The following is a 23,221-nucleotide window of genomic DNA, read 5'->3' as shown; positions in this document are numbered from 1 at the left end:
CCCTCATTGGCCCTTTCCCCGGGCGCCGTTTTTCACCATTCGCCGATCGACGAGTGGCGGGAAAAACATCTGTTCATTGAACAAAGAACAAAACACGACGCGTGTGTTGGTGTACAAGCTGCGCTCAGTTCTTCGTGTCTGAGACCTTGACAGCTTTTACTTTTGCTTTTTGGACAAGTTTTGTTCAACACGCGAACGCAATTGTGAGCCAACCAATAGTTATTTAGGCCGGCTTATATTTAAGCGTGTCACTCTTCGATGTTTCAGTCAAAAAAACCCGCTTCAGAGCCTCATAAATCTCGATGTGGCTCAAAACAGTTTGCAGGAAAGCCGATTTAAATTTAAAACTTGTCCTAAGCGGAGGGCAGTGCTTCAGGTAGTTTTAATTTATGCAACAATTTGTAGGAAATTATGTAACAAATCATTTTTTTCCAGGTGGAAAGAATGTGAGCCAGGAACATTTATTGGCGTAATTGATGACTTGGTGTGGCAAATCAGATGGAGCCCTGCCATCGAGGACCAGTTGGAATTTAGGGTGCATGGAGGAGTGAAAGAGCAAGCTCCTGATGAAGTGCAATTGTCGAAGAAACTGATCGAGTACCTCCGGTTGGATGTCGCGCTGGACCCCTTGTACAAGTTGTGGGCCAAGAATGACGAGCATTTCAAGAAGGTTGTTGGGAATGAAAATTTCAAGGGTGTGAGAATATTGAAGCAGCATCCAAGGGAAAACGTTTTCTCTTTCATCTGTTCATCCAACAATAACATCAGCAGGCAAGTTTTTTTTAAAAACGAATGATGAGTCCATTTATTAAAATAATTTATTTCCAGAATCAGCAGCATGGTTGAAAATCTATGCAAGTTTTACGGCGACAAAATATGCCAAGTTGAAGGCCAAGATTATTACAGTTTCCCTAAAGTTGAACGCTTGGCTCAGCCAGGCGTCGAGAGCAAGCTTCGAGCAAATGGATTCGGCTATCGAGCACCATTCATTCAAAAATCCGCTGAAAAGATTGTTGCCAACGGCGGTGAGGAGTGGCTTTTTAGCCTGACCAAGATGGACTACCCTGAAGCGAAGCAAGAACTGATCACTCTGCCAGGAATTGGTCTAAGGTATTTTCAGGCGCGAGAATTTAATTTTTTTATCGACTCCCATTCAAGGTTGCAGACTGCATTTGCCTGATGTCGCTTGGCCACCTCCAAGCTGTTCCGGTTGACACGCACGTGTTTCAAATTGCCGCCAACTGGTACCTGCCTCACTTGAAGAAGAACAAGACCGTGACAGGCAAAGTGTACGATGAAATCACTGGCCACTTTCAAAAGCTTTATGGACCACTAGCAGGCTGGGCCCACACTGTAAATTGAACCTAACAACCACTTTCCTTCACTTGAACGCTTTCTTTTAGGTTCTTTTCTGCGCTGACCTGAAGATGTTCCAAGAGACAAAAGCTACTAACGGTCCATCTCCTAAGAAAAAGGCTGTGAAGCGAAAAGCAAAGAAATAGCATTAACCTTTTATAAATAATAGTTATTTTAATAAGCCATCCGTCTAATTTCTTCATTGATCTCCTTTTCATCCATTGCATCTTCAAATCTTTGAATCAGCTTTTTGATGTTACCGTTGACATTTGGCAAAGGCTCCTTAGTCCGTGTTGATCTCTGCGTTGAGGAAGAGTTAAAAATTGTATTAATTCACACGTTGGTACTTCCAACCTCAATAGCTTGAACGTTTTTAATTTCCGCTGGGCCGTTTACGAAACTGATGACTCTTCCATCGACGTCACTTCCGATTCTGCCAACTCTGCCACATCTATGGAGGTAGTCGGCCATGTACACAGGGAAGTCGTAGTTCAGAATAACTTGCGCCTGCGACATTACATGTTATTCAAAGTACAACAAGAAACTGAGATTGTCACCTTTAACGTATCTAGTCCTCTGGAGGCAATATCTGTTGTCGACAGAAAAGTAGACTGTCCAGATTGAAACTTGTTAAAAGTTTCTTGTCTGAATTCAGCACGCATATCAGCAAAGAAACAAGGTGCGTCTACGTTGTGTTCCTTCAGAAAGAGCGTGATGAATCTGCTTGTCGCCGTCTTGTTACTAAAAACGTGACCAATCAATCAAAATAATTATTTCAGAAAACTCAGCTAGCCTCGCTAAGTTTTGGGTCACGTGGGCAGCCGCTAGCCATAGAAGCCACATTTTCGTATGATCCAATCGATTCCTGAAGGTTGAAATAGGTGGGGTCGATTATTATTTCTATCAATAAATTTATTTCGACGTGAGAGCAAAGGTGCAAAGCAACATGCGATTTGCTTTGCGCCTATGCTCGCACCTCACAAACAATTTTTCGATAGGGAGAACTGTTTACTCCCCGAATTTTGACCCTCCGGAATCGATTGGAATATAAAAACACGTGGTTTTAGTGGTTCTTTAAAAAGTGCAGGAGAAAAAAATATCTTGCGGCTCTTTGAAGCGTGAAGCACTATCAAACTTCACGTTTAAAATATTGTCAGAATCGCCAGCCGCCGCCTTACATCTTGCGGCTGAGACCCCTGCTCACGATCATACCTAAAAATTAAAGTGGGAGTTTTGCTGGCCTGCAACTGCTTGACTGTTTTCAGCAACTGTTCCGCTTTGTGAATTTTTCCCATTCGCATAAAGGTTTGCTTTACTTGAGGCATTAACTTGTGCAAACCAGGAGTGACGACCATTTCAAAAGAGTCCTCCTGCAAGATGAGGTTCAAGGGCTGATCAAAATAATCAATTTTGGGTAGTTACCTCGAGAAAATCAGACAAAATGGGTGCTACATCCTGAGGCATCGTAGCACTGGCCAAAGTGAGTTGGGCGCCTTCTGGTTCACTCCCAGGCTTACGCACACTTTGGAAGTAAATCTGCAAGAAACTCACTTGCAATTAATTCCAAGATGTAATATTCACTTCTTACTGAGATTTTCCTCAAGAACGCCTTGATGTACCAGTTGAAGCTGTCGTCCAACAGCGTGTCAGCCTCATCCATCACGACATGACGCACATTAGTGAGATCCAAGATTTTAGTTGCAGTGAGCTTGTTGACAACCGACGGAGTAGCAATCAAGATATCCATTGGGTCAAATTTAGCAGCTTGGATCATCCTTTTAGTTTTCCCACCAGTCATCTTGAACGGAGTCAGAGAAAGATTTTCAGCCAGACGCTTTGCTACGCCCTTCAGAATGAATTAGTTTTTAAATACGCGTTAATACTGGTCATATTACATATGTTTGGTGCACTAATTCTCTGTTTGGAGTCAGTATCAACGCCAAGGGTGTGTTTATGTTGTTAGGGAAGTGTTGCTTCCATTCGAGCACTTGCTGCATTACAGGTAAAAGGTAAGCCAAGGTTTTGCCACATCCAGTCTCAGCAGCAATCACTGTGTTCCTTCCGGCCAACAAGGGTTGAACACTTTTGCACTGGAAATTTTATTATTAGAAAATATAAGATTATTATTAGAAATAATAATAATTATTAGAAATAATAACCCTGAACAATGAATGCTAAATTACTTGGACTAGGGTGGGGTGCTGAAATCCTGCGTCATTGACCGCCGAAACAATTTCAGGGCGAAGGCCAAGCTTGTCGAATCCTTCGCTTACGAAACTTTGTACATCACTTGGCTGTTTGAAAATGAAAAGTTTCATTTGGGCAGGGTTAAGGATGAAAAATTGTATGACCTTTTCTGTAGGATGAATTGTGAAGTAATCACCATTGGAATGCCGGTTAAACCAAGCATGGCTGGCTAACTTAGTTTCTTCACCAACCTTTCCATCGGCACCCTTTGGGAAATTGTATTCAGGTCTTTTGCACTCGATTAACCAGTCCTAAGATATAGATATTAATTGTGACACTTGAGTGAAAAAAATACTAATTTTTCGAATTTTTCCTACTTTTGTATTCCACTGAGGATGAGCTAAATTATTTTCCGTTTTTTGTTTGCGTGGTTTGGGGCTCTTTTTTGTTTTCCGGATTGTCCTTGGAGCAATGGAAGAAGAATCTCGCAAATTATTTAGAACATACCACTGAAATCCAAGAAAAATTAGAATTGTATTTATATTTTAGGGAAATTGAACACATACAGACATAGGCCTGGTTGTTTGGTAATCACAAATCCACACTTGAAGGGTCCTTGCATTTTGTATGAATCTACGACAGCTCAATGCCAACATCATGACCATATAATTACATATGTATATTATAGTTTCGATTATTATTCAAATTTGCTGAGCGTCGCAGACAATGATCGAAACTTTTAAAAATTAGTAGAATTTGTTGAGGACAAACACACATGGTTTCATCACGGTTTATTTACTTTCATTAATAATAACCGGTATTTTTAATACTGGCACCACACTTATCGGTACTATAATTTGAATCACGACGTAACACGATTAAAGAATCATTCTGCTGGTTAAAATTGACCTTAGATTTTTGAAATAAGAACAAAAATCACCATAATTTGGAAAAAGTCACCGAAATCATTGTCAGATAAAATAACTGTTTCACCGGTGTTTTTCACCCACACTCTTTAGCACATGCGTAGTGCCATCTGGTGCCAACATTTCAAAACATTTATAAACCTGCACCGGCAGAGCTATGCCGAGCTATGCTGAGCGAGACTTGAAGGGCCGTAGCATGAGTGATACGCGCGCCAAAGGTACCAAAAAATGTGAAACGTGTCTGCCGACTGGAAACTGAAGATGACGCTACAGGTGAAAAGCGTAATCCAAACAAAAATGTGAGGTTGGTCACGTGACGAGCTTTTAAAAACGAGGCAGGCAACAATAAGTTCGTGAAGCAGCGACGAGCACAGAGTCAGGATTAGTCGGTGCCGCGTGGTGTGCGTCAGGAGGAAGCGAGCGTCTCTCATTGTCAGCTAATCAGTGCTTTGTTTTGCCCCAAAAGTGCGTTATCCCTCACCCCATTCACTTCGCATTTGTGTACCGTCTTGCGGGGGTTGCCAACTAGGTTCGCCGCGAAACGAGGAAATTCGAGTAAGGACACTTTTTTGCGTATTTAATCTGGCAGATAATGACAAGGTGCCACACACCGTGCTGTAGACTGCAAAAATCGTCCCTCACGATCGCGATCGCATGTTTTGACTGCGTGTGACTTTTGCGAAGGTGACTCTGCCTTCCGGTGTGGCCCAGCAGTGATTGTTTTTTCTCGCTTTGACTTTTTTCGCTCAATTTTCAAGGCAACTTTATCTTAATTTTATTCGTCCGGAGCTCTGCCTGTTTAATTTTAATTACCAACATTATGATTTTGTGTGTATGATATTTTTATTAGTTGTTTTACAAATTAAAAAGCTAGATCAAATCTATTTAAGAAAAAAATAATTTTCTCAGCAGTTGTGAACAATGAAAAAAGCTTTAAAAATGAAAATTTATTTATTTCCTGTTAACATAGACGCTTCCTTGTGATTGATTTAAGGGATTTAAGTCACTTCACACACAAATAACATTAATTTAATGATAATTTAGGTTTTTTAATTGATTGGGTTTGCTCTATCAGTAAATTAGGTGCGAATATTTGGCCTGGAGGTCACGGCAGACACGCCTAATTTTGACAATTTTCATCTTTAGATCATTATAGAAATAGGCGTGAATTTAGGGGCTGCGTCGAGGTACTTTTTATCCTGTTCGCATAATTTTTTAATTTTAATTATGAATTTTTACAATTATTATTAGTTGTTCTGGTTTTCTTAGTCCTTATACCGATTTAATTTATTTTAGGCTCTTCAGTCCTGTGGTGAAGCTTTGTGACATGTTGTGGTAAGTACACTTTAATTCATTTTCAACAGTTAAATTATGCTGTTTCCAATAAGTGCACACCATTTTTTTTTTTATTTTGACATTTTATTTTGAATGAAGCAACATAATATTATGAAATTAATTGCTCTCTTATTGCGTTAAAATAATTGAATAATACCTGTGACCCAATTATTATCAGAAAGCAAGAAGGTAACTCATAAACCAACCCCTAACCTTAAATGCTAGGATTGTCTTCTTAAGTAATTCATGAAGGAGAAGCCGAAAACAATGTTACAAATTTATAGAAGCTTGTTGCATTAAAAGGTTTTAAATCGTTAACTTATGTAATATTACGAAATGTTTTATTATTACCTCTGCAAACAATCTCGTTTGGCTTTTTAAGAAGGGTAATTTTCCCTTCCACCCCTACATTGCCTTTTGCGTCGTGCCGCTCCTGTGAGTCACGCAGGCACTCTCTCTCTCTCTGATCGTGTTTCTCGCTTTTTTGTCCTGATCGCATTCCTTCTCAGCCAGTTTGGCGTGGAAGCGGTTTTTTGATTCGTTTAAATGTCACACCAATCTTGAAAAAGTTGGAGACATTGAGAAGCAAGAGTAGACAGTTTTATTTTAATCCGCGTGTCAACGTCAGTTAACCTTAAATTTAAAAATAAAACAATTAGCCAAGATTTCATTCAGACAGAATGCTTTTTCCTCATTGTTTTTGGTCTGAATCAGGAAATTCAGGAAGAGCCATTTGGTCACAAATTAATTAAATAACAATTACTTTGCTTAGTGGCCTTCAATAATTTTATTGTTCCTGCCCTGCGTGCAAGGAAAGGCGTGATTGTTTCCTGCCGATTCTCAAGAGCAGTGTGGGAACAAAGTGCACTCGGCAGCACAGTTTGTCGCCTCTAGTTCAATAATACACTGCTGGCTGACTGCAGAAACTCCTCACGCAATGCTCAAATAATAATAATAGCAATAATAACAACAACGCGTCGACCGAGCCGTGGAGAAAGAGAAGAAGAAGGAGTGTGACCTGGCTTTTGATGCTGCATCTCTTCTCTCTCTCTCTCTCGCTCGATTATAATACCGTTCGCTTATCTTCCGTGGCCCTGAGCGAGGAAACACCGCAATGTTGAGCAGCGTTGTCTTCTCCTCTGGCCAAGCTTACACCAACTCGCACTCACGCACAACTTTTGCTCCGCAAACGCAGAAAAGGGGACGCACATTAAAAAATGGGTGGTGCGCCTCGTCTCTCTTTCGGCTTTCGGAGGTCCAATTAAATGGAAATTATAAAAAAGCGTGCGTGTGCCAGATGACTCCCGCGAGTGCGTGCCCTTCTTCGCTTCTCATCGCCTTTCAATGTGGAATCTCGCATTCGACAGCCTGATTTATATTATATTTTTTTAAATTTTATCGTCAGCTGGATAATTTGCATTTGATTTAGCGTGAATTTAAATTTATAAATTATACGTCAGTTTTAAAGGTTTTATTTAGGGGTTTTTGCACGAGAGTTTTGATTATATAATATGCAGTTTTTAAATTTTTGCATTTAACCCATGCAGAGCCCGCGTAAAGTGGATACACGTTATGTGAGTTTAATTATATCGATCGCTTGATGGTTACCCTGACGCCAGGGTTAGATTTCTCATCTGTTCTGAGGGTAAAAATATACCGATCAAGCAATTTTTATTTATTCACTTGTCACCCAAACTCAAAAACATCCTTTCTGGACCTTTGACCCTTTGTTTCTAAAAGAGAACAAGTTTTATCTTCCTGGAAATTTTTAAACATACACTTTGGGCAACATAATTTTTAGAGATATTAAAAAAATATTAGTGAAGTAAAAAATTTCTCAAATTTAATTAATTAAAAAATTTGGTTCTAATTTAAAAGTAGTAGACAGTATGGGCATCTCTTTGCACAAAGTCAAATTTTGTAACATCATTAGAACCCGAGATATTATCATTTTCGTGAACGCCAAAAGGCATGTTTCTTCAAATTTCCCCTGATGATCTGAACAAATTTTATAGGTTTTTTTCCGGCAAACTTTGTTATTTAGAGAGGTTTCTTAACCGAGAAAAAATGTATTTTATTCGTTGGAAAATTTAAACTACTTCTTGATATTTCATGCTAATGAAAAAAGTTCCTATATATCTATTGAGAAATTTCTCAAACGCAAAGCTGTTGTGCACGTCTCTTGGGACACTTTCCGATTCTTGTTTTGTTATTACATTTGGTCGCAGTTAAACGCAAACGCAATATCAGCTTTCAACGCCAAATTTGGTATTCTGTAAGAACATGTAATCGTTCTCGTCTGCTCTCCACTAGCGCTTTTCATAAAGCGAGATTTAGTTTCCAAGATCAAGGCGAAATGAGCAAAAAACGCGCGAATAGCCGGTCACCTTGAGAGCTGAAACAAAGAGGTTCGAAGATATGTGTTTGCAGCATCAAAATGGTCTCGCTCTACCATGTGGATACTGTTGAAATCAAAGTTTGTTGTCAGTCAACAACAGTAGTTGCATATGGGCTGCTCGTGACATTCATTCCTTACCGAGTTTACTCGCGTCTGGCTGCGCGTGTGTTTCTGTATAATTTCGTGCGACAGACTCGTTTGACCACTGAAATAAATATGGCAGGCCCAACAGACAATTGGCGCGGCTCTTGCTGAATTTCAATAAAAATAACAAAGTGTTTCTCGCCAGCAAAGCAAGGAGGAGTTTCGATTTAAAGTGGATTGATACAAGGCGACAGTTGAAAATTATTTGAATTGTTAGATGCATTTGATCGATTAAAAATTTGTTTACCGCAGTAAAAATTCAAATTTTCTCTAAAATTTCCGGCGCTTGACCACATTTTCTTGGCAGATTTCGATTCCTTTCGTCGAGATCTGTCCAAAAGCGTGTGAAATAAAATAAGATTTCTAGTAAGGAGACCGTTCTCACCATTTAACTAAAAAAAATTGCAGTGCTCCTTAGGTCAATTTTGGCTTCAACTGAATCCTAAGGGATAATTTTATGCATCGGAAACAAACATTTTCCAGGCTTTTGCAGTATCAATCCTCTTTAATCTGCCCGCTGTCACAGGAACTCTTTTTCCGATTTAATCCTCATTCTTAATTTGATTTTCCTGCGTGTGCATTCATTTGGGAGCTTTCCCTTTATTTGTGCCAGCGGCGTAAATACATCTGCTCCCTTGTTCTGCCGCCACATCCTTCCTCGCATCTTGCAGCACAAAGAGACCGGGGTCGACGGGGTGCGTGCGCGTTTTTTATTTCCACCCTTGACGCCCTCCGCGTGCATTCAAGAGGCCGGTCCTCATTGTCGCGACGCGCTGGGCTCGAAATTTGCTGCGGAGTCATGCGTGAGCAGTGTTTTCGCAGCCCCGTGAGTGAAACCTCTCGCGTCGTGGCTGCTTTTTGTTGTTTTTACTCGCTCGTGCTTGTTCACCCTCGCTCGACGTTTTCCTCGCCCGCGTGCGCACACATGTCTCCTTTCCTGTGGTGGGACTGAATCAACATCTTTTCCCTGGCTGAATCTCAGAAATCTTACAAAGTAATTTCTTGGAGTAAGATTCATGGATAATCTTTCCTGGAAAAAACATGGAGACACTGGTTACGGCTTTACAGAAAATTTTGGGTTAATTAGGCGACTTGAAATGCTCCAGGCTGGGTGGAGGCGCCACTTGCTCGTTTTGATACCTTCCCAGCGGCTTTTGGGACAAATGTCTGGCGTGCGGGGAGGCGAAAAGATGACCCAAGCTCCATGTTATCAGATCGACGGTGTTAATGAGACCCGGCGAGCTCGTAGCCCACGGAATTTGCTGAGCAGAGGTTAAAAAAAAGCAAGTGCTGAATGTTTATTACGCATTTGCTTATTCAAACATGCAAAATGCCGTTCTGGTTCTGGGCGCCCTGTGACCAAATGAAAGAAGAGGCTTTCATCGCACAAAAGAGGCTATAGTTAAAGGGCAATGACAGGATTTTGCCAATGGAGATCACAAGCTCCACTAGAGTCCGCAAGACCATGATTTGAAAAATTGAACCTACTGCTCGCTCAAGAAATTTTACTTCGTTCCCGCACACATGTGTCATCAGGGGCTAAATTTGTAAAACAAAATTCCTTTCTCAAATCGGAAAGTAGAACAGCGAGAGGAGTTTGAGAGAACGCTTTTATATTATTTGTGTACTCCAACAAGTTGTACAACATTCACGAATTTCTAAATTCTGTGTGATATTTTGGCAAATTTTCGGACGATACAGGAGATTTGACCAAATAAATAACTATTTCCAATGCCAACTGTGCGAGACGGCCGCTCCAAAATCCGCGCATTGGCGACTACTCTCTGTTGTTTCAAATTCACATGGCAACTCGCACGCTTCGGACCTAAAAATAGAAATTGCAAAAGAAGTCTCTGCTCTCGCACACAAATAGCTTGCGCGCAGACGGAACACCACACAAGCAGTGTTGTTCCGCTCAACTTTGCGGCGATGATAATCATTTTTCACACAGCACTCTCAGACTCAGAGCATTCCTTTGATCTCCTAATTGGCCAGGCCCGCCGAAATTTTATCGACGAAATAATCGAGCCAGTTTTTGAATGGATTCCTTTGCGCGGCTGGAAACAATCAAAGCCCTAGATTGATCCGTCGGTTTGAATGAACAAAGGGGTTGACAGGCGGCCGGGTCTCATCAGCGCAGTATAATTGCCTGCGGAAGCCGCTTTAATGAATTTTCCCAGAAGGCTCTTTTGCCAGCCAGCGTCAGCCGGGGCTCGAAAACGATTTGAATGGATTTAGGCTAAATGAACGAGCTAGACGATCACGTGGAGGGGCATTCGTAAACGAAAACGTATTGAATATCGTTTTCCCATAAAAGCAAGTTGTGAGAGCCTCGACATTTCCGCCGCTTTTCACGCCAGCATCCGATACCTTTGGCGTTTCCGATTGCGGCCCTCCAGACCAGCAACATATACACACACACTTCCTGCCGACAACAACAACACGCGGCACCCTCGGGGCCAGCTTGGATGTATACTAGCCGGCAAACCAGTGGAAGAGTGGAATCCCGCACTGCCATATGTTTGAAGCGTGCGTTGCGCTTCACGATTTCAAAAACTGTGGAAAATGCACGCCTGGCATTTGCATTGAATACATATACAAGCAGAGATAAAAATTCTCACTCAACAACAAACTGCGCACCACTTGGACATTATTGTTTCAATTATTACTTCTTCAAGGCTGGCAGTAAGTGGCGTTTAGTTCACTCCAAAACTGCGATCAACTTCCTAGAATTTTAAAAGGAGAAACTGCGCACGCAATCTTTCCTCGTTCTGGACACATTGCTGTGCACAAATTTCAATGAGATTGATAAAGCACGCACTAATCGGACGGCGTTTCTCTCTCGCCGCTCTACTTATTGTGTAATGCGATTAATTATGCGGCGCCTTCGCCTTGTCGGTGCTCACCCATCGAGATAAACATCGGCGCACATGCATGCACTCGCAACACTTTCACCCTTCTCATCCTGTGAGCAACGCTCGTTTCTATTATTTCTGCACACACCATGTCTGAGACCTCTCATTTCACGCCGCGGCATTAAATGCATAATATGCAGATCTTCCCCTCAATTACCGTCCGTCTGCCACCTATTTCGACTCTTATCGGGCCAAAGCGTTACCATACAATGCGTGTATGGATATTTTGCACGCTTGGTGCCTGTGCTAAATGTAAATGTCATTTGTCGAGATAACAGAGCGGAACGTGGAGCGGCCATATGTGCTTTATGGCTCTGCTTTGTTCGTTTCGATTGAAAAGTACAAGTAAAGCACGTCTTTGTTTTTGGCATTCTCTTTTTTTAACTGTGTATGTTGGAGCTGTGTTTGAAAGTTGTTTGGTGTTCTTTTCACACTCCTATGCACGTTTCCTTTTTAATCTCTCCTTGAATGAAGTATGATTTCGCAACAATTTTAATTAAAAAAATTAATAATAACGTTCTAAAACCGAGATATTTTCACTGAATTCTGCGAGGTAAAGTTTGTTGTGAATTAAATATTTCTCTGAGATATATTTCTATAAAAAATATCAATTTCACGTTTAAAAAATACTAAAAATTTCGAATTAGATATATATATATATATATATAGTGAGCATAATAAAGAATTTTTCTTTTAAATAACGTGATTTACACTTACGCGCATCCATAAGAGGTAAACAATAACACTCTTATAAGAGAACTGACAAAAATAAACAATTTACCAGAAATAAGCAGAGAATCTCAGAGATCGGAATTTTTAAATGTCTGCATTCCAGACCCATTCCTTGAAGTAGCAATAATTCCTTTTGAGAGCGGTCTCAAATATCCGTCTTCTCCCCCCAAGTATGCTCAGCGCAAATGAACACAATAATAAAGGAGCCCACCAAGCTCTAAAAGTAAGTGGATATCGCGGCTCAGGGATTTTTTATCGCTTCCCTAACCGCCCGGCTGCAGGCTTCAGGACCTTGGTCCAGGGCCAGGTGATGATCTCTTATATATGGCTCTCTCGTGGAGCAGCTGCCGCGGCAAGCAACACCCACTATTTATATATACTCGGGCAAATCTTTTCATCTGCCGGGGAAATGTGAGTAAGGGCACAATGGAGCGCGTGCATAACTGTACACGTATAACTTTTATTATTCGGTATGTTTTGGGTCCATCAACTGGCTCACAAAGGCGGACGGGCGGGCGGGCTGGCGATTTCAACGCGTGCAGTTGCGAGATCGATTTGCCGGCGTGACTCGACGTTCGTTTTGTTAGCATTGAAAAAAATGCTCTCTGCACTTCCTTGTGTGCGTTACGTCGAGATCGACAGGCACCATTGTTGCTCGATCACCTTTGCAGTTTCCAGATCATATTCACACTTGATAAAGGCACTCTGGGTTTTTTAGAAGCTGTTAATAAAGTAGAAAATGGTGCATTGTTGGCTTTAGCAAATATAGTTCATTGTTTGTGAAATTTAGTGCAAATGTTTCTCTCTAAAATCAAGACCAATGAAAACAGTTAAATTTCAGATTTTGCCAAATTTATCGAATTTTTCGCTTCATTTCGATCCGTCTCGTTGCAATCAATCCAATGGTGTGATGAATTATGAGGAAAAATTCCCTAAATTGTGAAATAAATCGTGATTTTACAGTTGGGAGACAATGCTTAATTTTAGCATGCAAACTTTCAAACCGATTTTCTCAAACATTTAAACGGCAACCTGGGAATTTTTAGCATACTATGTCACTTTCCCATTAAAATCCTCTTGTTTAGACGGTAGCAGCCTCAGGAAGAAATCGAAATTTAAATTTTCCCCTCTGCATTTTTTATTTTTGTTAAAAGCAATTTTCACTCTTTGAAAAAAGCTAACAAAAGAAAGGAACTTTGAATTTAACCATTTGTGGGGAAGTCAGTACGCTTTGCAAAATTCGTATCGAGAATTACAAAGAATATATTCAAAATAGCTGTGTAACAATCGCTCAAGGCTGAATATAATTAGCACACAAGCTCCAATTTTCTCTCATCCTCAAATAAAGCGCCATAACATTCGGATGGTCATTGTCTCGCAGTCGAATCTGAATTTCAAATCACGCCCGTCAGCAGCAACGCTCATTTGGGATTCTGAATTTTGGGCTCAACAGAGTGAACTGCTGTATTCAATTAGAGCGTCGTTCAAATGCCATGCATCAGCTGGCGCTGTGGCGGTACTTGAATTTTGCGTCGTAAATTCGTATCGGGTTTCGAGAGTGCGCCTCGTGAGAGCGGCAATTACGAGCCGTCGATGTGCTCGAAACACGAAAGATCTCGTTTTAATTAGCAGGCGAGAGATAGGAAAGAGAGGATGCTCTCCGCGCGCGCAATGTTGTTCAAGATTCAAACACAGCAGGGGAATTTTTTCGCCGTGCAAAAGCGCGGTAGCAATGAACCCTCGCTTCGGGACGAAACCAGTTTTTTCGGCATTGGCCAATGGCGTGTGGAGTGTGGTGTCCTCTCCGCGCGCATGTTGGTCGTCGAGAAAAATACACGCCTTATTTGCTCTCGGATGCCGCGGCAGTTAGTTGTAAAACTAACGCATTCCACTTTCAGAAAAATTTAATAGGTCGTTAAACTCGGCGATTTGCGCCGAAATTGCGCTTGCTTTCGAAATCACGAATTTCCATGAGGTAATTGATTAATTAATTAATCACTTCTGCTGGAAATGATTGCTCGAGATGACTTTCACTGCTTTATGAGTGCATGCACACGAGCGCAGCTGCATCTTCCCGCTTCCAGACACAGAGATTGGCTGGTGCTCGTGCATCCGTCCCTTGCTTGCGGCTGCACGGTGGCGGGCGGGCGAACAGCTGCCTAACGTCTAAGAAAAAAATGGGAATTAAAAGACCAATGAAGAATTTGACAAGGTCGGAGAGAATTTTATGAACAATTTTTCCTCGATCTTGGCGTCAGCACCTGCTGGATCCGAGAATTCTCGTTTAATTCGTCTGACGTTGCCTTTCCATGAAGTCTCTGTCGAAACATTTATGGCTCTCTGTATTAATTTTATAGAAGCGGCCTCTGTATTTGGATACGGAATTGCTTAATTAACATCAGCAGCTACTTTTTTGATTAGCTGAAGCGAATTTTTCAAGTTCTTTTGCGTTTACACATCGAATTGTCCAGATCATGAGCTGCACGAACAGGTCACGGTCTAAATCAGGAGACACACGTCATCCATCTCTTTGCTTACGCACCAAACACCACACGTTTTCTCTCAAAACCGAAAATTGCTCCGATTTCGACTGGTTTGACCCGCGGCCGCAGGTGTCACTTTCACAGGATTCCTTCAGCGGGTAACTCGGAGGCAGATGAGTTAGAAGCAGGCCACTAATTGTGTGCGCTAATTAGCCACGAGACGAGCACGTTTTCATTATCACACATCCCGCCGAGTGAAAGGATTTCCCAACATAGAAAATGAAGCAAGCTCATTTTGATGCGTAATTCACTTCTCTGGGCTCTTGGGGGCTATCAAAATGTCATCATTAGCGGCATTACACACATATACGTTTTGCTAAAAGCGGATGGCGCGCAGGTGCTCGTTTGAAGTCGGCAGGATGCTAGATTTTCATACGCGGAGTCCAAATCAGTGCGGCACGAATGGATAGTGGGCGGCTATTGTGTGTTTATTAACGCAGGTATGCCCGGCGTATTAGCATGCGAAAAACACACATAGTCTGCCCACATGAGGGCCGTTTCCGCTCCAGCCGCCATCGAGTATTAATATGCCGCTCATCTCAAAAAGCAGCTAATAGCGTATTTAAATTCACACCCTTGAAGAAGTTAATTTAAATTACCGTAAACGAGGTTAACACGATGAAATCAATTGAGGCCAAGCAACGAAAACCTTTCCATGCGGTACAATTTTTGTTTTCACACAGGAATTGTTTGCGTGCGGATAGATACAGGATGACGGCGATTTTACGGCATGTAGAATATAATTGACACGACAAAATCTGCGTTTGTTGTGCCTCGTCCTCTCTTGCTCCAAATTGATCCATAAAATTTTAATGAGGGTCGTTAAACATAGAGACGAATCGCATTGTTCGAGATGCAGAAGGATTTTTCTCCCCGCCGACGCGTGACTCAACCCGTTCGGCTTTCTAAAACTGATAGATGTATAAATTACTTTTGTGTGCGATTGGATAAGTATGGTAATCTGCGCGTGTTTTGATGAAATACTACCCAACAAACATATCTCATATTTCTGCGGTCTTCCAGCACCGAGGACCTCTTTCGTTCTTGAAACCGTCGCGACCTTAGCGCTTGTTCTTTACGGCTCATTGGCATGAAAATCATCCGAATGGACGTATCGATGTCAATTGTCAGGACTCGGCAATGGGGAAAATCCGTTTAGTCACATTCTCACCAAAAACCGAAATTTGCTTCTAAAAAGATTTTGGCATCTCTTCCTTTGAAGCACCGGATCAAACGCAGCGCGCGGCGGCAGAAAATCTCGATTGGCCAGGCCTCCTCCACACAGATAAAACCCTAGTTCCTGTCTTCACGCCTATCGCGAGTTCAAAGACTCACTCCTAGACCTCGGTTTTGCGTCACTGGCTCTGAGCAGAAGTTGAATTTTACGTAAGGCAAATTTTATTTCGTGGGAGCAGGCCGGGGGATAAGAAATATTATTTATACGGTCCCCCTTGATCCACATTGAAGCACGTTGCCGCGCGGTTTGTTATTTTATGAGAGTTTTTCTCATATTTAGAAAAGTAAACGCAATCGACGCGCGTAATTGTATTCGCCATATGATAACAGGTAGTGTGGGAACGCTTTGCACGCCTTGCATGCGCCTGAGCACCCTATTGTGTTGCCTCGACTCGTCATAATATACTAGTTCTGCTCGTACATTTAAACAAGTGACAAGGACTGCGAAACCGGCTCACTCGGCGATTCCGTCACTTTTCCGCCGCTTGCGAAATAGGCCTCCTGCGAAAGCACGCGACGACACTTTGCAACAGAGGCGCACGCGAGCAGCACAGTTTTTTGTTTTTGTGTTTCGGGCGCGGGCAAATCTGCTGACGATGCCGAGTGCGGTTATAATTACACCCGGAGATGCAGATCTCGACGAGTGTGTCATGTGAATGGCGGAAAATGAAACTAAAAAAAAACACCGACATCCTGCATTTTGACACGACACGTGCTAACTGCCTCTCAGACTAGAGAAGGGGTGTGCGATGGACGCGTTGGTTGGTAGTAATAATAACGCTGTGATTCGTCTCGGATGTGTCTCATTGCTGAAACTCTTTTCCTCTTGCTACTATGCTGAGAAAAGAAATCTGCCATTTCCGCTGCAGAGGCGGAGGAAATCAAAACAGAAAATGACATTGCACAGTTTTCTCCTTGTAACATTATTGTCACTTTCCCCACGAAGAGAATTAAAAAATTTTAACACTTAGAGGGGAAATGCAAAATTGTTGTTCGCAACAAAATTATCTTCTGTGCTTTACAGCAATTAGTAACAATAAGATTGTTGGCTTTAGCAAGTAGATGATTGCGAATGTTGTTTGTGAAATTCAGTAGTAGTTTATCTCTAAAATGTGCGATAGCGAAATCATGACTGACGAACAGTTAAATCTAATATTTTGGGAAATTTATCGATCTTTTTGCTTGATTTCGATCCCTCTCGTTGCAATCTATCCAACGGTGTGTGAATTTTGAGGAAAAATTCCCTAAATTGTGAAAAATTCGCGATTTTTCAGTAGGGAGACAATGCTTGAATACCATGCAAATTTTGGAGCCGATTTTCTCAAAAATTCAAACGGCAACCTGGGAAACATTTTGCTTTTTCCTAATTTTTATAGCAAAGGTAAGGATTTTTCACTCTTTGTTTGTTGTACTTTAAATAAGAATAATAAAAAGGCCAGGAAAAATTTAGAAATCACTGAAATCACTATTTTCCCACTTTGAGAAATTATTCATTGAGCCAGTACAGAGTGGAAGGATGGATGGACGGATACATGATGAAGCCTTTGAATTGCAACTCATCATAGGGCCGAAACCGCAACCACCTCTGCACATCCTGTGCGCGGGTCGCTGCTGCAGCGTGAAATTTTCGTAACATCCGCTCCTGTTTCGTGCTGGTCACTCGCTGCGAGGGTGTGGCGCCGAATTCAAGCGCGCAATTACGAATTAACATGCCGTGCAACGCATGCATGACTCTATTCGCCGAATTAATTTTTCATTTCGAGCTAATCATGCGAGTGGCCGGAGCGTCTCTCGAGGGAGCCAATTCTCATCACTGCATTGTATATTTTTTGCGTTCCGCCGGAATTTGCTTTTCTTCGGAGCTGCGGGGGAGCTCTAATAGCGATCTGTGCTTGGCTGAGAGGAAAACGATCGAGAGCGGGGGAGGATGACGGTCTAATTTATGGCTGTCAGATTAATTAGCGCCGAGAACAAATGGGCTGTCTATTTGGGAACGAGGAAACTGACGGGCAGTATCGAGGGCGGACAATGCCGAAATGTGCTATTGTGCTGTCGAAAATGGAGACGTCTGAATTCCAAGAAATACGTTTGATTGCACAGACACACTGCGCGATCGAATTCCGCAACATCATGTGTGCATAAAGCGTTAAAACAATCCAAACTGCTTCTGTTTCACTTGTTGTGGTATATTATTTTATTATTGTCGCGCACAGCAGGCCAGCGTGATTCAATCTGCAGCTCTGCACCCACTCGTTTGTGCAGCGAATCAAAGAAATTTATTTAAAAAATTGTAATATCTCTATGCTATTTCAGCATTTTTTTCGCAATTAACAAGGGAATTAAGTTGATATGAAGGTAATAATTAGATGCCAAACTCAATACTTGTCAAATGATTAATGAATATCCATAATGGTGACCAGATAAAATAACAAAATGGTCAACCAGAAGAAAATCATTTATTTTGTTAAATGAAAACCGTGAGAAAGGGTTAAACCCCAGTTTCTCAGCAAATATCCTCTGGGAAAGGTTTATTATTTTGGGACAAGCGGAGTTTTCCTCATTTAAATTGTTGAAAGATAAATAAGGAAACTGTCTGCCTGTAAATCTAAAAAGGAACCCAAATTCTACCCGCACAGCTAATTGTTTGTATAAATAACAATAACACCAATGTAAATTAATGACCATATGTGAGGGTGAGTGACAGTTATGACAAGACTCTGGGCTTGGTGGTAGAGAGTCTAGCAATCTAAAGCGATCGTCACCTTTAAATTTCTACAGGTATTTTATTAATCACCGTAAGATTCACCTTGCTAAAAGAGACATTACAAAATTTTAACTAAAAACATCGCGCACCGATGTTGAGCGCCCAACGAACAGCGAGCAGGTCACTCAACCGCGTCCCTTCTGTGGCACAACTCCAAACAAACTCGAAAAGTATGGAGCTGCCGGCTGCATCCGCTCATTATTTAAACACAAAAAGTACCTCTCCTCATTGACATTCACGCCTCACGTCCATTAAACACATTGTTTTCGCGTCGTACCTTGCAATGACTGAAATTTCGCAAAAGGGTCGTGGGAAATGGTCCGTGCTGCCTGATATTGTGCAATTTATTAATTAACACCTTCTCCCGGCCCCCGCCAAGGCAAAAAATTATCTCACTAGTACGATGATAATCGTCGAAGGCTTTTGTTCTTATTCAGCTACCGCGCAAATAGAAAATTCACATAAGTGATGATGCAACTTGAAGAGTGCCAATAAGTCTGAATTGCACAACTGGAACATTATTAATTTTTAATGTTTTTAAATGATTCGCCAATGCTGTTCTGCAAAAACGAGTTTGCGGAGTTCTAGAAATAAGGAGAGTCACTAGCACAGCGTTTTAGGCGTGACCAAAAATTGAACTACTAGGTCAGTAAATAAAATTTCGTGCGACAACTGGTGCATAAATCTCGTCTTGGCGTCACACAGCCGGCAGCTATCTTTTCTGTATTTTGTAGCGGCAAAAAATGGCACTGTGTGTGTGAATTAATTTTGTGAGAGTCGTGCTGCTAACGGACTGCGGCCGAATTGGAATATTATTCACAGATGAGCAGTGCTGGAGCTGACCAAAGTGTGTCTTGCACAAAGTGACGAGCCAGAATCGTTCACCGGAAAAGAAGCTGATTCCTTTATATTCTTGGCATTTGACGCGCTTTATCGAGAGCGGCACGGATTAAATGGATTCAATTGCCGCCTGAGCAAGTAGACTAGCATGCCTATTGTTGATTCTTCGGAGCCATAAGGATGACTTTCGTTTTAGGCAAATAATAAGAATGATCGCTAATGTGCCGGCCGGTCTTGCACCAAGGGCTGCAAACAGGAGTAAATTAAATGCGAAAGGCGTTGCGAATTGTTATGTTTAAAACTAACACGTCCAAACTGTAAATCTACTGACTCAGAACCATTTGTTGGTAATGAGTGCGTCGTTTGATTCAGAATTTTTTAATTCTTATTATAGAAAGAATTATATTTCATATCCTGTTATATTTTGCATGCAGAAATTCGAATGTTTCGAGTCGATGACTAACAGCGATGAAATCACCATCTCCAAAAGATCCGGCGTGAAAAGATTTTTCAAAAGGATCAATGACATAAGCTTCCTTCAGCAGGGGAAATGAAGAGAACGCTATTTGCACTTCTTTTGAATTTCTTCCCCGACATTATATTTGTGCACAAAGTACAAATAATCAAAGATTCGCACCGGCCAACACACTCGTTATAGCCGCAGCAACTTTCCGAGCAATTTGAATCGACGGTCTTTTCACCGCTCGGCCGCGGAGCGGAAAAATCTTTGGCCGAAACAAAAGGCGGCCGCAGTGAATAAAAACAGAGTGAAAGAAAACCGGAGGCTGCTGCTCATGGCTTAAGAAAGAAGCCTTTGAGCACTCGCGTGCACGGCGGCGCGAGTGAATGCTAGTTTAAATGCGCACACAGCAGCGCCCATTGAGGAAAAGAAACACAGCAGCATGAGAATAATCATCATCACACACAATAATAATAAAAAGGGGGAGCCACAATTTGCTCAAAATTAGAGAGAGGTCTCAGCCGCGAGATTTGAGGCGGCGGCTGGCGGGAACTTTTTTTGCCCGGCGGTGGCTGGCCATTTTCACCGGCGGCTGGCACAGCTGACGATATTTTCAACGTGATACTTGAAAGCGCAAATGGCTGAGACCTCCTACTCAAAATATTTTCAGAAATGGTCGAACTGCTATTGACAAATTTGAAGTGTAAATATTAGAGAAGTACACATGTTTTTTATGTAGTTGCTACGGTCAACATTTTCCCAAATCCATTACCGCGCCAGCTGGAAGTGACTGCCGCATATCTTTAGAAAGGCAAAGAACATACATCCTCATTCGACCATTACACGAATTTTCTCCTTTTTAAATAGTGTTTGGAAATGTGAGGAAACGTGTTGCATTAAACTGGCGCGGTTTATCGTTCGTCTCCCGTTTCAAGCCCGATAACAACTCACAACTCCATCGAAAAATTCCGACAAAGTGCGGCGACCCAGTGAAACAAGATCAAACAAGAGTGGCATGACGTCAGCGGCAGGCAACGACGTTATTTACAAGAATGGCTCGCATTGTTGGCGCGACAAAGGCAATGATTTCTTGGCGGGCAGCTGCTGCAGCACGCACGTCTTGGCGAGGGGTGGCACCCCTATCCGAGGACGGCTTGAGGGGCACCCCTCTCTGCACCTGCCCTCGAGCAGTTTGGTTCAGTGTGAGCTGCGACAGCATGCGATTCGGTCGCAGCCGATGATGGGCCAGGCGGTGGCCGTGGCGCCCTCCTTGCCCATGGGGGCTCCTGACCTGTTGCCCGACGAGGACCCCCTGATCGAGCGCTACGTCGCCGACATCCGCGCCTCCTCGCGCAGCCTGATGCTCAAGAGGAACCTGCTCGGAGGCAGCTTCCACAGGGACACGCCATCGGCCAGGTTCGCCAGGTCGACGTCGTGCGTGCACGCCGCTACCAAGGATGCGGGCCGGAAGGTTTGTTTCTCGCGAGCCTCTTTGTTTCGGAGGACGCACGTGTGCAATAAGGGAGGAAGTGTCATGTTTTTTTGGATTGATGTTTTTTGGAGGGGCTGAATTAGTCAGTCAGAGTTTGGATGGTTTTGCAATCCGATTACATGGAAAATACACTTCCTATTTTAAATTAGGAGGTTTAACTAAAAATATTATCACACAGCTTGTTTTCAAGTTTTCATAACAAGAAGCCGAGTCAAGAAAAAGGAAAACATATGACTATTTAAGCAACATTATCAATCAAACCAAAAGAACCGTTCATAGCATGTAATAATCATAGCTTTTAATTTCGGTTCGATCGTGTGTAATTTCGTAGAAACGATCCTGTGTATTTGATTGCGTGCTGCTGCATCGACCCAGAAATCGGTTTAATTGGCACGTAATTCGCTGCTGCTGCTGCTTTTTGTCATTCAAAAGGGCATGCACTGATCCGCTGCCATTCACAACAGAAATCTGAATAATGGATTGCAGTCACGTGAGCCCTGTGAATTTCGGAGTAAATGTCAAAGGGCACGGTTTAGAGGGCGAGCGGCGCACGCGACGTGCGGAATGCGGAGCGGAGGCGCCGGCCGGCACATCATATTTGTTTATCTGATGCAGAAACGTAGGCGCAGCTCTGTTGTCTAGCACTGGAGCGTCGATTCAAATAAGAGTCTCCGACTGAGACTCTTTTTGTCTCATTTATTTATAGGTTTTATGGATTCCCCTCTGCATCGCGTGAAGCCCTTCAGCAGGCTTTTTTCCGTCTGGCATGTGAGCTGGAAGTGACTGAATTTACCTGCTGCTGCTTAATTATGTATCGACTGGCAGTATGACGTGCTGACTGAGCCGGCTTTCGTGCGCCAGCCGCGAATCGAATTCGATCAATCGATCGGCTCGACGCGAGTGCTAAAATAAGAAAAGACGGACGTGCGGGTGTTTATTTACACACAGAGTGGAAAAGGTGTATTATTTGTTCAGAGGCAGCTTTGCTTTGGAACACGTGCGAGCTCAGCGTGACTCAACCGCGCTTTGTTTGGTGTTCGGTAGCCGCGAAATTGCACGCTGTGATTCACGCACATTGTTCGTACCAGGGGTTAAGTCGTTTTCCACCCTGAATTGCTGCAAAAACAAGAGTGTGCGTGCGTCGAATCAAAATAATTCCGCCCGTTAAATGTGGCTCCAACCACGAAAAAGTATAAAAACGTGAGACCGCAGCGAAAGGGGAAGTGAAAAGTAAAACGCAACCCTTCGCTGCCGTGCCCGCACACTTTTTTGGCCTCCGTTTTCTTCACGACTCAACTCGGGGTCGGTGCGATTTGCATTTTAGAAAGCGCATCCACCGATTCTCAATTATTTGTACCAATTTGTTGTCGGCTGGAACACTCACTGATATACATATTCAATTGAGGAAATTCTAGTCGGCGCGAGAGCGAATTTTCGCACGAATCTTTACGCCGAGCACCGGTACTTCGTTCCTCGAGGGCTCGTGAAAAGGAAAACGGTTAAAACGCTGCTGAAATGTTGATGTTGTGTGTTTGTGTCAATAGAGCTCTTGCAAGTGCCGCGCGCATTATAATGGCTATTGAAAAGTCACCGTTCAGTACCCTCTCGACAAGAGTCAGTAATAATGCTCAATGAAAGTAGTGAGCGGCAAATCGCACGAGAAGGCCGTGCGGCTGGCTGCCTGGCCAGCTTGCAAAGCGGAAAAACCAGCAGCACCAGGGGCTCGTTTCCTGCGGCGAACATTTTTTTCATAATCGACTCTTGGATAATGTATGTATAACAATTGAGAATTTGCATGCAGACGCCCGGTGGTTCCCACATGGAATGCGCGCGCCCCGGAATGTCCGTTCCAGCGGCACTCTCGACGTATGAAGTATAGGGTTGCCTAAGTCC

The 23,221-nt window shown here is 42.6% G+C and overlaps 3 protein-coding genes across 8 annotated transcripts in view; 2 read left to right on the top strand and 1 right to left on the bottom strand.

The window, feature by feature from the left end:
* Window positions 1–54: 54 nt before the first annotated feature.
* On the top strand, window positions 55–1,538 carry Ogg1 (8-oxoguanine DNA glycosylase). The gene is made up of 6 exons (XM_065482221.1): window positions 55–203; window positions 268–376; window positions 436–771; window positions 829–1,106; window positions 1,154–1,353; window positions 1,404–1,538. Exons 2-6 carry the CDS (start codon window positions 303–305, stop codon window positions 1,500–1,502), a joined length of 987 nt encoding a protein of 328 aa, XP_065338293.1. The 5' UTR covers window positions 55–203; window positions 268–302; the 3' UTR covers window positions 1,503–1,538.
* Window positions 777–4,311, bottom strand: Dbp21E2 (putative ATP-dependent RNA helicase Dbp21E2). 2 transcript variants are annotated; one of them, XM_065482220.1, is made up of 12 exons: window positions 4,110–4,311; window positions 3,921–4,052; window positions 3,708–3,854; window positions 3,540–3,650; window positions 3,252–3,446; window positions 2,945–3,202; window positions 2,779–2,892; window positions 2,569–2,726; window positions 1,914–2,097; window positions 1,711–1,863; window positions 1,510–1,656; window positions 777–1,464 (listed from the first exon to the last, which is right to left on the bottom strand). In XM_065482220.1, exons 1-11 carry the CDS (start codon window positions 4,206–4,208, stop codon window positions 1,531–1,533), a joined length of 1,677 nt encoding a protein of 558 aa, XP_065338292.1. In that variant the 5' UTR covers window positions 4,209–4,311; the 3' UTR covers window positions 777–1,464; window positions 1,510–1,530. The 2 variants fall into 2 exon arrangements, with proteins under 2 accessions (XP_065338292.1, XP_065338291.1); XM_065482219.1 differs by lacking the exon at window positions 777–1,464 and having other exon boundaries at window positions 1,505–1,656.
* A 376-nt stretch (window positions 4,312–4,687) lies between these two features.
* LOC135940366 (signal-induced proliferation-associated 1-like protein 1) overlaps window positions 4,688–23,221 on the top strand; it is a 34,371-nt gene continuing 15,837 nt past the window's right edge. For 2 of the 5 annotated variants that reach the window (XR_010574844.1, XR_010574843.1), the window contains exon 1: window positions 20,792–21,307. Coding sequence is in view for 2 of the 5 variants with exons in the window: in XM_065485213.1 (XP_065341285.1) it covers window positions 20,852–21,307 (456 nt within the window). In the remaining 3 variants the exon portion in view is untranslated. Of the gene's footprint in view, window positions 5,025–5,765; window positions 5,805–20,791; window positions 21,308–23,221 lie in introns of those variants that run through there. The other 3 variants (XM_065485215.1, XM_065485213.1, XM_065485214.1) reach the window with 3 other exon arrangements.

The sequence above is a fragment of the Cloeon dipterum genome, chromosome 3 (genome assembly GCF_949628265.1).
Source record: "Cloeon dipterum chromosome 3, ieCloDipt1.1, whole genome shotgun sequence".
NCBI classification, from domain to species: Eukaryota; Metazoa; Arthropoda; class Insecta; order Ephemeroptera; family Baetidae; genus Cloeon; species Cloeon dipterum.
Note: the sequence above shows the minus strand (reverse complement) of the source record. Positions and strands in the feature narration are given on the sequence as shown.